Source organism: Podarcis raffonei, chromosome 6 (assembly GCF_027172205.1).
Source record: "Podarcis raffonei isolate rPodRaf1 chromosome 6, rPodRaf1.pri, whole genome shotgun sequence".
Taxonomy (NCBI): Eukaryota; Metazoa; Chordata; class Lepidosauria; order Squamata; family Lacertidae; genus Podarcis; species Podarcis raffonei.
In genome coordinates, this window is record NC_070607.1 from 58,096,579 (window position 1) to 58,110,754 (window position 14,176).

At 44.8% G+C, this 14,176-nt stretch overlaps 1 protein-coding gene across 3 annotated transcripts in view; it reads right to left on the bottom strand.

The window, feature by feature from the left end:
• Positions 1 to 14,176, bottom strand: part of PIK3C2B (phosphatidylinositol-4-phosphate 3-kinase catalytic subunit type 2 beta) — an 85,373-nt gene that overhangs the window by 57,344 nt on the left and 13,853 nt on the right. For 2 of the 3 annotated variants that reach the window (XM_053393203.1, XM_053393204.1), the window contains exon 2: positions 3,216 to 4,237. In XM_053393203.1, coding sequence (XP_053249178.1) covers positions 3,216 to 4,139 — 924 coding nt within the window. In that variant the 5' untranslated portion in view covers positions 4,140 to 4,237. Of the gene's footprint in view, positions 1 to 925; positions 1,030 to 3,215; positions 4,238 to 14,176 lie in introns of those variants that run through there. The other variant, XM_053393205.1, reaches the window with a different exon arrangement.

Below are 14,176 nucleotides of genomic sequence, written 5' to 3' on the forward strand. Positions count from 1 at the left end.
GTTCTGAGGATAGCTGTAGGTACACACCCAGCAGCCTACACTGGTCCACAGCCTGATCTGCACCATATTTATATTTATATGATTTATTTCAAATATTTCTAAATCACTTTTCTAAAAACATTTCCAAAGAGATGTACAAACATAACGTAAACAAACAGTTATCATATGGCAAAAAGGAACTAAATAGCATTCCACAGCCTAAAAGAAAACTGGCCAGAATTTAATCAATGACCCCATAGAAAGGAAAGTCTTTGTAGAACAGTGCATTCATCAGTGGTTTTTCCAAGAAAAACAGGAATGTATTTGTTTGTAAAGACTCACGTTTTTATACCAAGGATCCTCCTCCCAAACTAAACTTTGCTAAAGTTTCTGCTCTGGAAAGAAACTAGTGGAAGACTGCATGCACATAGATTCATACCCCCTGCATATGCATTTGGGTGTTTCTTATGCGATCTCTCTCAAAGATCTGTAGCTCTGCTGGGATGGTGCTCATATTATTATGCACCAGCCCTGGCAGAAGCAGATGCCATTTAAAATTAAAAATTTAAAAAATATCATCATTGTCACCACACAGGAGATAGTTGTTGTTAAGCTTTTATTTTTAGAAGAGGGAGAATTCTCAAAAATATTTCTTTTTGTTTCCAGTGCCTCCTTCCCAAATGTTACAGTAGGATAAGGAGCAAGGACAGAAACACTCTGAATGCCAGGCCAGAGTGCACGCATGGTCTCAGAGCCTCAATTCACTCCTTCAAAGCAAACAAAGGTCCCACTGTCAGAGCAATTAACCCACCAAATAGTTAGAGGAACAGGGGGAGAGAGGGAGAAAAAAGAGAGAGAAAAGGACAGAACACAACAGACACTAAAGACAATTTTAATGCTCCTTTATAATTAGTTTCTTGCACAGCAAAAGCAGAGAACGACTTACATAACCTCTGCCAGCAGCTTCTGACAACATTTTTCACTGAGCGTACGGGGAGAGTTGGTCCCATGAAGTTTAGTGATGGTGGAGAGCTTGCTTGTATTTATATCCTTCAGATGCCAGAGGTATTTGTCATCTACTCTTATGTCTAAAAATACGCCTTAGACCCATTCAGAATCCCAGAAGCAGCAAGGAAAGGATATCCCCATGGATATCCCGTTTCCAAGAATCTTTTACAGCAAAGGATTTCTTCTATAAAATCATTGCTATGCGATTCTTCTTAGGATCCTTAAAAAAAGGATTGGGAAGGTAAGTGAAGATGCAAATACTCTATCCAATCCTTGCTTACTAACAGGAAACAATTGGCCTGAGGACCACGTGACATTTCAGAAGCTGTAGCTTCTGGGAAACAGGAGTTCTAACAGCCAGGATGGACTCACGTCTTTTGGAAAAAGTTTTTACTGGATGTTGCCTTTCCCTTTGACTGCTGTTGTGTGGATCATATAAATAGCACAACAGATGTAGACAGCCCTTTCAAGGCAGCTGATGTGTGCCAGCAAGCTTCAGTAGAGGCAACATACAAGTGGGACAATGAATTCCCATGGTGACATTTAAGTCAGGATGAGGAACAGGAAACAAGTTCAGAATCTGTTATTCCAGAAGCATCCTAGGCAGCTGTTTCTGTGCACTTCCACAAGAGCTTTGCTTTTCAGTTCAGCATTTTCGTGTAAAGTGGACAAACGGAGAGTGGTTCCCCCACAGAGAAGAGACCTAACGTTGTGGGACTGGGTGATGAGTGCAACCCATGGTCTTCCTAGAGGAGGAGAAAGGGGAGCAGGGCCCTTCAGCAGACCTCCATACTGGTGGGATCCTGAAAAGTCAGTGTATATTAGAGGGTGTATTGCTTGCAAAAGTTTGCATGGTAGGTCAAGAGCCTAAAAACAGAAGAAATGGCTTAGAAAAGCAGGACCTTCAGTACCAACTGCTGCTGAAATGTCCAACTAGCTATACTTAAAGCAACTCAAAAAGACTCAGAAGCATATGGCAGCAACTGCTTGAATCGGGGCCTGGCAGAGAGCCAGGAAGGGGTGGAGCCTCCAGCTCCTATGTAAGCTCTCAGTCTGAGCTGCCTCACTGATGAAGCAATAGCTGTCCTCCAAGGTCCTGTCTTCATAAACTGGGGAAATGGAGAAGAGATCTGTTGTTTCCATATGTTAAGCAGATACTAAGGGTAGAGAACCAGGAGCATGAGGACTGGTGGGACTGGATTACTGTGAAACTGCATGCCTATGAGCCACACAGGATACAGCTGCACGAGGACTTGAAATCTAAGCAACCAAACTATGTTAAATCTATTCAGTATGTTTGGGAGGGCTTGAGGTTGTTGCTCTTTTAAAAAAGGAAGCAGTCGGGGTGATCAGAATCAGAAGTGTAGCACACACAGAGCAAGAATTAACCCCTTGCCTCCCACAGAAAAGAGCTGCTATTGGCATAGCTGTCAACGTTTCCCTTTTTTAAGGGAAATTCCCTTATTCCGAATAGGATTCCTCGCAAGAAAAGGGAAAAGTTTACAGCTATGGCTATTGGTGGACAGAAACATTTTAAGCATCCCACAGCAATATTAAAGACCCTTGCACGTGATATTTTAGTAAGGATTCATACATTTCTAATGCTGTCAAATTCAAATGCCTAGAAATCAAAAGCTGATTTTCACTGTATTATGGATAGGTTCACAAACTGTCACTCAAAACATGCAAACTTTGTCTCTGTCCCTTTTCGATTCCTTTTAAAACACTTGGTTGTACTTAGCTGGGCTTAAACAACATTTCAGTTGACCCTTCACCCAAATGTCCACACTGAAGAACGCATACATCCTTGGGTGGTGGCCTTTGCACCTATAGTTGTACGTACAAAAGCTTCCACGATATCCTTCAACAATTGTATCATAATATGTGTGGGGGAAAGGAGAGGGGAAAGCAGAGTAGGTAGCCTTATGGCAGGCATTCCCTAACCATTTTCTGATGGCTTAACTTAGCATAGAAAACGGTTATATCCATTGAGATGCCACTTTTTCTGAGATGTAGCTACAAATAATCTTTGGAGGAATAAAAAACTTCTACTAAGGACTAAGAGTTTGGTTTTGGTGAATGCTAGGAAAGGTACCAAATAATTTGACTCCTGTAATGATACACACTGCATCTGAAAACAAAGGCAGGGAACATTATGTGCATCCCTCTGCCACACCACTCAGGCTCCTTAGGCATACATCATTCCGCTTACATAAAAATGGCCTTACCGGATCTGCTGATATCCTCCGGTTCTTGTTGGGACCAGAATTCTTCCGTCCACCAGACCTGGAGACATAGGTCCTGGGAGGTACCTGAGGAGGCATAGTCTTGCTACGAGCAACCGGCTTCCCGCTGCTTTCTTTCTCAAAAATGCTTCTGCCTTCCTTCCAGCTCCACGGGGCATCCCTCAGAAGGTCGGTGTCGTAAGTGGACTTGAGGTTGAGCCGGGTGATGGCGTCGTTGATGCCATCGTAGTCCACTGTGCTGTACGGGTCCTCTTCCGAGATTCTACGGCCTAGCAATTTTCCATCAGCCCTCTCGTGGGTTGAGGAGAACATGTTGATATCATTGGGTTGGGAGCCTTTCAAGGAAGCTTGGTTCACTTCAGAGGCATTCCAGATGGCAATGCGAGGGGGCAACGGGGGAGGAGAAAGCTTCTTAGGGGAGCTGCCGCTACTGCTATTCTGGTGGGGTGTACTATTGGGGGGGTCAGTGAGGAAGTCACCCCCCGTGCTGTCGAAGATGTACAAATAGTCGCTGGAGAGAGGTCCCTTCAACCAAGGCTGGCTCTCTGGCTCAGGCAGCAGACTGGATGAGGTAGAGTTGTTGGTCCCAAAAGCTCTCGAAACCTCCTGGCCAGAGAGGGCATTGTAGTTCAGGGTCGAGTCTGAGCCAGAGAGGCCTCTCATGACCTTGATATTGTGGCAGTCATTCCTTACAGCAGGCTTGTTGTAATCCAGAATTGGATCATCCCAGGAAATGAGAGGTTGGTCAGTATTCTGCTTCGCCTGGCTCTCCTCCTTATCCTGCCTCAGGCGGGACAAAGCATCATACTCCATCTGCAGGGCTTCCGCAAGAGCCAGCTCCTTGTGGCTGATCCCCACAGACTCCAAGGACTTCCAGTGCTCTCCATTGCCTCTAGTTCCAGACATCTCTTGTAAGGGGGGCAGGGGGGAAGCCACTGAATCCAGTGACTATTGGGTGCTCAGTTCAGGGCTTAGGAAGAAAGTCATGCTGTGCCACCAGTCACCTACAAGTGAAGAAACCAAAAGGAAGTGTAAACAGGGCAGTTCTCATGAACAATTATCAGCTTTAGTGAGAGTTTTGGTTGACATGCACTTTTGGGAGGATGGCAGTCCTTAAATGAAGCTGGGTCTTAGTGCTTATCTGCCCCTCAGGAGGACATGTCTTCTGCCAGTTTCTGATGAAAAGTATATGAGGTACACACTCAACAAGAGTAACTAAATTAACTATTTTTCTAGAGAAATAGGTGCCAGAACTCACCATGAAAGCCCCGTTCTCTCATAATGACAATGGCACGTACCTGAGAGGTGCGGGAACTGAGTTCCAGAAAGTTCCGGCTGAAAAAAAGCCCTGATTGAAGTTTACCTTGAAATTTACTTCAGAGCATTCACATGACTTTCTTGAAGCCAACTTTGGGATTAGTGATGAGACCAGAATAAGATAATTGTTTTCTATCAAGGATAAGGAAGCCCAGAAGCCTTCTGGTCAATTTCCTCATACTGTCAAGAACACCCTCATTTTCTTTAGACCATATTCTACCGATGATGTGACTCATTTAGAGCCAGATACTATGCAAAAAGTATAGCGCCTCTTCCGGAACTGAACAATGCAGCGTTGTTTGGAGGCAAGAGAAGAAGTTAAAGATTGACAGAAGGATGGAAAAGGGGAGAGCTCGATGGCAAAGGAGATACATGCCATGCCACATCTGCAGGGCTTAAATAAGCTAAAACGACAGTATTTGGATCTTAAAGGGCTTCCTGAGTATGCAGTATGCCTGCTGTTACACTCTATTAGTTTTCCACTATATTCTTGACACACTTGGATGCTGTAAGTAAAGACAAGCTACGGGTGTGCTCCTATACATACTTACTTGGGAGCAAACCCTACTGCAAGGTAGTCCATGTGTCCTACCTCACAGAGGAGACTGGGCAGTCCTCTATTTGAAGACATCCTACACTTGAGGGGCCATCTGCATAGCAAGTGTGGCTTGTCCTAGAAACTCCCCTCCCCTTTCTCAATGTGGTTCCTTCCATAGTTCAGTGGGAATCTTAGTCTCACCTGCCTAGCAAGTCCTAGCTGCCCTGCTGAGTGTTGAAGTATTGTGCACCAGTAAATAGGATAACTGAAGTTGTTGTTCCTTGAATTAGCCATAGCTGTTGCAAGATGTTCTCAGAGAGTGAAAACCCATAGGACACTGCAGTTCAGACAGATCCAAATCTGGTTTAAGGAGGATAAAGAAGTGATAGCAGAAGACTATTATCCATCAACAGTTAGCACCTAGAGAGCAAAGACTGAGCAAATGCAGAGGTCACCTGGTCACAGTCTTCCTCACCATGGCGAGATATTTAAAAGTACAGTAATTATTTCTGAATTTGTATCCATACAAATAAATTACTCTAGGCAAATTTCATTCAAATCCGTGTCCACTTTTGTCCTCTTTTGACAATCTATTTCACCTAGCCCTACTGAACTCAATTTTAATCACTTCTAAGTAAATATGCAAGTGACTGGACTGCGCATAACCTTTATCAGAGGTCAAAGCAGCCTGCTACCTGAAAAGAGCAGATCAAACAATGAGCTGTTGGGACATGCACAACATAGTCCTTTTGATTCTCTTCCTCTCATGACTCAAGTGTAGAAAGAAGAAAAACCAAATAAACACACCACTTGTCTTATTGGCCCCAGCCCCAAACCATGCAAACCACAGCGACCACAGAGTTCTCAGTGGCGGCCAGATCTCACTCAGCCAGCTGATCACCTACCCTGGAATTTCACTTCCTGGAGTAGAGGTCCTGAGATCTGCTCCGGCTAGGCCACATAAGGCTGCTCAGAGAAGAATAATCTCTATCTTGGGTGCAGGAAAAGATCACAAAGAGCAGAACAGCCTCAGGAGGTTCATGCAGCACTGCAGAGGCTCTGCATTCCTATAAAAGGGGGCCTGCCCAACAGTTTTGCAATACAGTGGTACCTCTAGTTACGAACTTAATTCGTTCCAGAGGTCTGTTCTTAACCTGAAATGGTTCTTAACTAGAGGCGTGCTTTCGCCAATGGGGCCTCTTGCTGTCGCTGCGCCGCCGGCACACGATTTTGGTTCTCATCCTGGGGCAAAGTTCTCAACTCGAGGTAACTCTTCCAGGTTAGCGGAGTTTGTAACCTGAAGCGCTTGTAACATGAGGTGTTTGTAACTCGAGGTACCACTGTACAATGGAGCATGCTTGGCTCTGTGTTTATATAGACCACAACAGTGGGTCATTAGCAACTTTAATCTCATCTACCTGCACAACAGGTCTCAGGCTGACAAACAAATTCAAAGGTTAGATCCTACTATTTTAATCTTCGCAACAATCCTGTGAAGTAGGTCAGTCTGAGATAGGTGTAGCCAATGTGTTGGCCTCCAGATGCTCTTGAACTCCCATCAGCCCTAGTCGACATGGCCAGTGGTCAGGGAGCTGTAGTCCAGCAACATTCAGAAGGTTGCCCCTGTTCCAGGAGATAGTGATTTCCCAAGAATACTCAGTGAACTTCATGTCTGCATGTGGATTTGTACCTGGACCTCCTAGATCCCAATCCACCACTCTAACCACTTCACCACACTATTCTATTCCTTGACTGGATTTTTTTTAACCCAACACCTGTGGATCTGCTAACAGCTCAGGAAAAAAACCTTGCAAATGCTTTTTGCTGTTTAATTTAGCTCCGTCACTAAAAAATGGGGTATGGTTGTGAATTTTGTTGCTAGCAAACAAAGCAGGTCAACATAACTTTTTCAAAGGCACTCCGCTCCATAACCTGCTTCTGACCGTCTATAATCAGAACTATGTATCAGAGAGATCACTTCAATTAAAAAATAAAGTTCTTTATGTCAAATGCTTCCTTGCAGAAATCAAACAGAAGTGACCAGTCAGCTTCTCTTAACTTCAGTTACCTAGGACCAGCCCTACCATCAGACAGAGTGAGCAGCCGCCTCAGCAGCAGAAGCTGGAGAGCAGGAAGTGGTGACAAGGACAGAGCTGCGCTGTCCTCTCATCACCAGAGCTGAAGTAAGATGCAACTGCCAGTTCAGCTGGCTTCTGAATGTGAAATAGGACAGTGAGAGGCACAATGCAATGTTTACAACAGGCAGTCTTGGGCTAATCCTGCATATTGCAAACAGGACTGTCATCAGGGCAAAGGTCACCCCGAGGTCTCTGGAGAAAAGGCATGTTAAAACTGCAATAAAGAATATATAAATGAATGTGTCTGAAAGTGAGAAAAAGTATTATTCCATGAGGATCTGATGGCGTTCTTCCTTTACACAAAGGCAAATATGTTGAAGCACGACTTTAAAGCACTTCACTGGAAACCCAGCAGGGGATCTGAAGAGGTGCCCTATTTTTACTGGCATCAGTGAGACAGCAACCTCCTTCGTCTCCTCACTGCATCCCATCAATCTGTGGCGCTCCAGGCCCTTAATTAATAATACTCTGGCTGATCAAAGCAGCTTGCTGCAATTTGCATGGAAGCACTCGACATGATGTGAACACTGTTCCAAGGCAGCAAAACGGCCACAGACTAGCAGCTCATGATTCACCACAACAAACAATGCGGCGCAAAATAATAGCAACAGATAATAAAACTATTGGGAAACGTGGCCAAGCCAGATATGAAGCGTTCCGATATCCTCAATAAACTACATGGCCTGGTCAGCAAGGAAGCGTGAGATCAGGAACCCTCCCTCTATAAAAGTCAGTCAGGAGTCCATGATACAATGGGTTTGGAATTATTCGCTTCTCAATGTCCGACCAATACCAAACCTCACATCTTCAGAGACTATCAAATGGGTTGCTTTAGACCAGAGGTGGGGAACCTGTGGCCCTCCATATATTGTGGGACTCCATCTGCCCATTCAGCTTGGCCAGGGATTATGGGAGATGCAAGTCAGCAACTTCTGGACAGGTTTCCTCCCCTCCGCTCTAAACCACTGGTCTTCAGCTGGTGGGCTGGACTCAGAACTCATGACTGTGTTGCAGCCTGACCTAAGGTCGTCACACCAGCAGCACTACACCCATAGAAATATATGGCACCAAATTTAAGATGTTGCTTCCAAATATTATGATACTAACAGCAAAGTTGTGCAATCGCATGCCAATTTCAAAGCAGTAAAACTGATAGGTTTTAAGAACCTGCTTAGGGTTAAATAAGTAGCAACAGAAAGAAAATAAACAGCAGCAGCAAGTATTCAAGTGAAAAGCACCAAAGAAGAAAAATTAGTACAGGGTGATGTTTTCCTGAGTGCATTTTTCCTCCCAATAGTGGCAACTTGCAAGCAACTCTTGGCAGGTTGCTTCCACCCACAGGACAATCTGATTTTACTGAGGGATGCCAAATCATTGTGGACCAAAAATGTTGTTTGTGTAGAAAATGGGCACAGCAGAGGCAAGAAATGATTTCAATAAGAGCATATCCTGTCCATTATGTTCCAGCCCCGTGTTGGATACTTAAAAAGGGAGTTGTGCATATGAGGCCCATTCAATCCTTCATCCCTTTCTCTTGGGTTTAAGTACCATTGTTCATGCACCATTTAAGTTTAGGTACCATTGTAACTCTGTATTAACCTCGCTGCACACATCTTCATCAAACATTTTGATTGGAGAGTAAAAATTTACAGCTACTACTATTACAGCTCTGCTGTGAAAACCAGTTAACAAGACATTAAAATATCTGCAGATACCACTTTTAGAATCAGTTCAGATGTAATAATCTTCATTCCATAATGACCATGGTTATTGGTCGTGGCTCCTCACCCCCGATCTCTTGACTTAATGCAATACTTCCAAGACTTGCTAAGCCGTATATACTTACCTGTTATGTCCAAACATTTAAGCTCTGGCCACAATACTAGCAGTTTGCAACCACAATCAAACCATGGTTTGCAACCTTGGGTTGTAGTAAACCACTGTCTCCCAGTTTTAACAAGACCTGGAAATCAGCAGAGACAATATTGGGCTGAAGAGAGAAATAAAATAAGGTAATTTCCTTCATCACAACCCTGTGTTACGTTAAGCTGAAAGAAAGCAACTGGGTCAAGCAAAAGTGACCCCAGAAGCTCCATAACTTAGCTGGGATTTGAACACCGATCCTTATCCCAGTCCTGATCATCTGGGCTGCACCTTAAATGCAGAAAGCTATTGTGCTTGCATTAGGTTCCCCCCCCCTTTTTAAGGCTGTACACAAATCAACCCTTAACTCCTAGAACCAGCTATTTCCCATGCTCAAATTCATCCATGAAGCTGCAGCCATTTCTCCTAACAGCTACTGGATGTCACTAGAACAGCAGAAAGAGGCTTTATCAAAGTCACTGCAGTAATCAGTAGGACTGAGAGAAGAAATCCCGTGAGCCATGATGTGCATGTGAGCACCATCTGCAAAAGGAAAGACAAAAGAAGGCAAGACGCAGCACTTCCTGCTTAACGGCTTCTGTCCTGATGATTCGGCAGCATTCTGCTCTTGTGCTTTTGTCGCTGCAGAGGGTCTGCCAAGCCTGACCTTGACTGCTTCACTCGTGTTGCCCTCTCCAAAAGAGCATGTGAAGAGAGAGCTGTTACTGGGTGTGTCTGAGTTCTGAACATACGTGAATGCTGAAACAAACAGAGCATGGAAGCAGAGTGGGGGCTGTAGCCCAGTGGTAAGGCACATCCTTTGCATGCAAAAGGTCCCAGGTTTAATCCCTGGAATCTCCAGGTAAGGCTGGGGAAACCTCATTATCCAAAAGCATGGAGAGCTGCTGGCAGTCAGTGGAAGATAATAGTGAGATAGACAAACCAATGGTCTGACGTGGTATAAGGCAGCTCTGTTTGTTCCTAGCTGAGGTGCCAACATGATTAACATGGGGGGGGGGCAGGTAAGCACCACCCTACATAATCGATCACAAGACATGGGGCATGCACACCATTTGAATGGCAATGCTCGTCAACTTTGGGAGTGTGTGTGTCCCAGCCAAGTAAGGTGTACCATCGGGATCAGGAACAGCTATAGATGCAAGTCGTAGTATTTCTATAAGGGGAAGCACTTCAAACCAGGCCTATATAGGTGCATGTCCAAAGGGATAATTTCCAGTTATTTTCTAACATGCATAGATCTACCATGTCACTAAAAAGCACACTTTTTGGCATGTTATCAGCAAAGCTACTTGTGCCTATATTAGCGGTGAGCCTCCGCCTCTCATTGTAAGCCACCCTGAGAACTACAACATGGGATATAAAAAAGGTAACAAACCACAACAACTATTCGTGCTGGATTTGACCTTTAAAGCCCTTTATGGCTTGAAGCTGGAATATCTGAAGAATTGCCTTTTTCCCTGCCTGTGCAGGCGGTTGGACTAGATGACTAGATGACCCTTGGGGTTCCTTCCAGCTGTACAATTCTATGATTCTAAATTTCTGCACATGCAAATCGGTACCAAATCTCCACCTTTGAAGTAGCAGAGCATATGGTTTGTATGCGCATAGTCCCAAGTTCAGTCCTTGGGCACCTCCGGTTCAGGCCTGAGACCTCACAGGGCCACTGCCAATCAGTACAGGCACCAGATGGAAAGGAACGGATTTCATTCATGCATCTCCTGAGAAACACAAGGAAGACAAAAACTCAGCCCAATCTGACAGTGTGTGGTGGGAGAAATATCTGCTCTCTTTAAGAGAACAGAGATTTGAGTCCTGAGGAAGGGAGTAAGCATTGTGGGGGGGGGCAACCGAGGAGGATCAAAAGCGAATGAGAAACCACATAAAAGGCCAGTGTGGTGGCTTTTTGGCTGCCCTTCAGCCTTCAATTGCAGCAGCCTCTTATTACGGGTTTATCTGATGACTCTCCCTGCATAGGCCTAGCATTCTACCTCTGTGCTTATCTGCTTATCTGCTTGATAAAGCTGTGGCAAGTTGCCAGCTGCTCCTGGGTGCCAACTGACTCCTGTTCTCTGTGGTAGGTCTCCCTATAGGAAGAGTTGCAGCTTCTACAAGCATCGTGCGAAACGACCCAGAAACTAAAGAAGTATTTTCTTACCTTGCACCACCTAGAGATGATTGCACACAGCTTAGAAATGTTTGAAATTGAACAGTATATAAAACCGTACCTACAATCTCGGAGAACAGCCAGCCACAGGCCTTTGCTGGTAAATAAGATGAGAGTCCAGAAGACTTTTCTTTTTAAGGACTTCTCTCATTGTTGTCTGTTCTTCCCTCGCTAATAAGACTCATTTCCCTTCCAATTGAAGTGAGTTAGATAAGGATCCTGCTGGATATTCCAGCTGGAAATCCTCATGGGATACTATTAATAAAGAAGGCAGATTCAAGCCTTAAAAAATGAAGAGCCAAGACAAACACGTTTTGCTTCCTTACAAATTAACAGTATTATTATCCCCCTGACATCTTCTAGACCTGCTTGCCTTGTGCCAAGAAATTAACTGGTGATGTGCTTCTTTTAAAGGATTGCACTGGGCTGGTCTTCTGTTTTACAGCATTTCACAGATCTGTCTTTCACAGAAAAGGCAAGGGATGACCCTTTTCTGAGAAGACCCCATTCTCCAAAGAATGGGCACAAGATTACCAGACCTTCGTATTTTATTTCTTTTAAAACTGCCTGACATTTGAGTGATCTCAAAGGTATATGCATTCCACTCAAAATTATATCTAGAATATGCTGCAGACTTGTTTCCTGAGAATCCAAATTTCAACCTAAAAATGTTTCCAATCTATGCTGTTGTGAAATTGAAGATGGCCAGGAAACATCTATAGAACACTCAGAAAATTTAGTTAGGAAAGACTGAGCAGGGCTCCAACTGATCACTGGGCAGGCGGGAACATATCTTAAATCTCAGGGTGTTTGTTGACCTAGAGTGCATGAGGCAAGTTGAGTAGATAATATTGATGCCTTAGCACACTCTCAGTAACTAAGCAGCTTCATTGCTTAGAATAAAAATCTAGTTATTTGATGCTGAAGCTGGGAAGAAGTATGCCAAAGGTTAACAAAGAAATTTGTATTTGTGCATGTGTGTGTGCACATTAGTACAACTTATTCAAATTCTTTCAACTTATGCTTAACTGCATTCCCAGTTATGGTACCTGTCAATGTGGTATGATAGCAAAATGCAACACAACACTTCTCATGGAGGGGGAAAGCATATTACAAGCAACCGCAGTGTCTGGTTTGGGCTAGTATCTTTGTTTACAGCCTGTTGAACAGAGCTACAAAGGAACAGACAAGACTTTGAAGGTCCTTCCAAAGCAAAACAAATTAGAGCTGCTGCCCTTGTGACTGCGGATCTTTTGCAGGAAACCTTTTTAGGGATCCTCCCAAGTTGCTGCTGCTGCTGTTTTTTAAAATGTGTTTTATTGATTTTCCTGCAGAAGAACAATAAACACAAACAAACCTTGGAGTAGAGTTTGTCAATTTGCCAATCACACTTGGTATAGTTGAAATACAGATACAGTAATGGTAATTCATTGCTGAGATATGCCTCTCCATAGCAGATCATGTGATAGCTCAGTCGGTTAGCATGATGCTGATAACACCAAGGTTGTAGGTTCAATCTCCGTATGGGAGTAGATGATCCTCAGGGTCCCTTCCAACTCTACAGTCCTATGTGTCACAGGCAGCTGCAGCAACAGTGCCTCCCAATACAGTTTAAGCGTACAAGGGCCCAACTCCAAAATTAAAAATGTGAATGCAACAAACGCAAGCCTTGTACGCCTTGGTTTGGGGAGTCAGATTTGGCAGAGTCGCTGGCAGACCTGGATTTGCCCTCTGTAATGAGTGAGTTACAGAATCAACCTAACAGGGAAAACAGGAAACAAGAAAGAAAGTGGGGTGGGTCAATGGCCAAGAGCTGGAAGTTGGAAGCCATTTGCTGTACTGCTTCAAGGTGCCCATACAGTGGACAGTCAACGATACGAGACACGAGCAATCCCTTTAGAGCTTGTGTACAGTAGTCTGCAGATGTCAAGATCCCTATATGAACCGAGGCCGCAGATTATCCCCTGTAAACTTTCAAGGAGCAATGGCAACTCAGTGATACAGCACATCAATTGTATGCAAGTGCAAACCCTGCATTGCCAGTTTAAAGGATTCAGTAGCAGGTAACTGGAAAGACTTTTACCTGAGACTCTGTAACTGTTCAAGCAGACCAGCTTCGGCCAACTTGCTGCCCTCCAGTTTTCAACAATTCCCACCAGCTCCTGCCAGCAAAATGCACAATACCAAGTTGAGTGGACCAATGGTCTGACTCTGTATAAGGCCACTTCCTATGACAGTGCATCAGTGTGCCATCCTCCATGCAGGTGGCCGACAGTTTTTTCAAAGTTTAGGAAAACCTCTAGATTTGTGGCCTGGCATTATGCAGATGCCCACATTCTTAGTACCGTTCAAAATGCAATCCCATTTCTTTGTTAGCCAGGCCCCCTGAATCAGGAGACACTGCCAAATCAAAAGCCACGCCTTTCTCTTGATTACACGTCCATTTCAAAAGTGTTTTAGGCCGCCTCCAGATGTACTAGATCAGTGGTCTGCAAACTTAGGCCAATGGGTCCAATTGCCTTCAGGATCCAGTCCACGGACTGTCCGTGGATTGGCGTGGGGATTCTGTTTGGGCTGCGCCATTCCATTCCCCCCCCACACACAAGCGGTGCCTCCTCCCTCCCTCCTCCTGGCTTCTCCCTGCCCTGCCTAGAGGAGGAAGGGGGCTGAGCTGGCTGAGCACCATTTTAAGCAGCCCCTCTCCGGAGCCAGCCCTTTTGCACTGCTTATCTTCCCTCCTTCTCTGCTGCCCTGGTGCTCCTGTGGGTCAGAGAGCAGAGCAGACAAGCTTGCTCTGCCTACCCACAAGAAGTAGTGGCAGCAGCGACAGCCCCTGGGAAGGTAAACGCAGCAGCTGGGGCTGGGGAGGAGGACTACTTGCCCCCCTCGCCTCTTCTTCCAG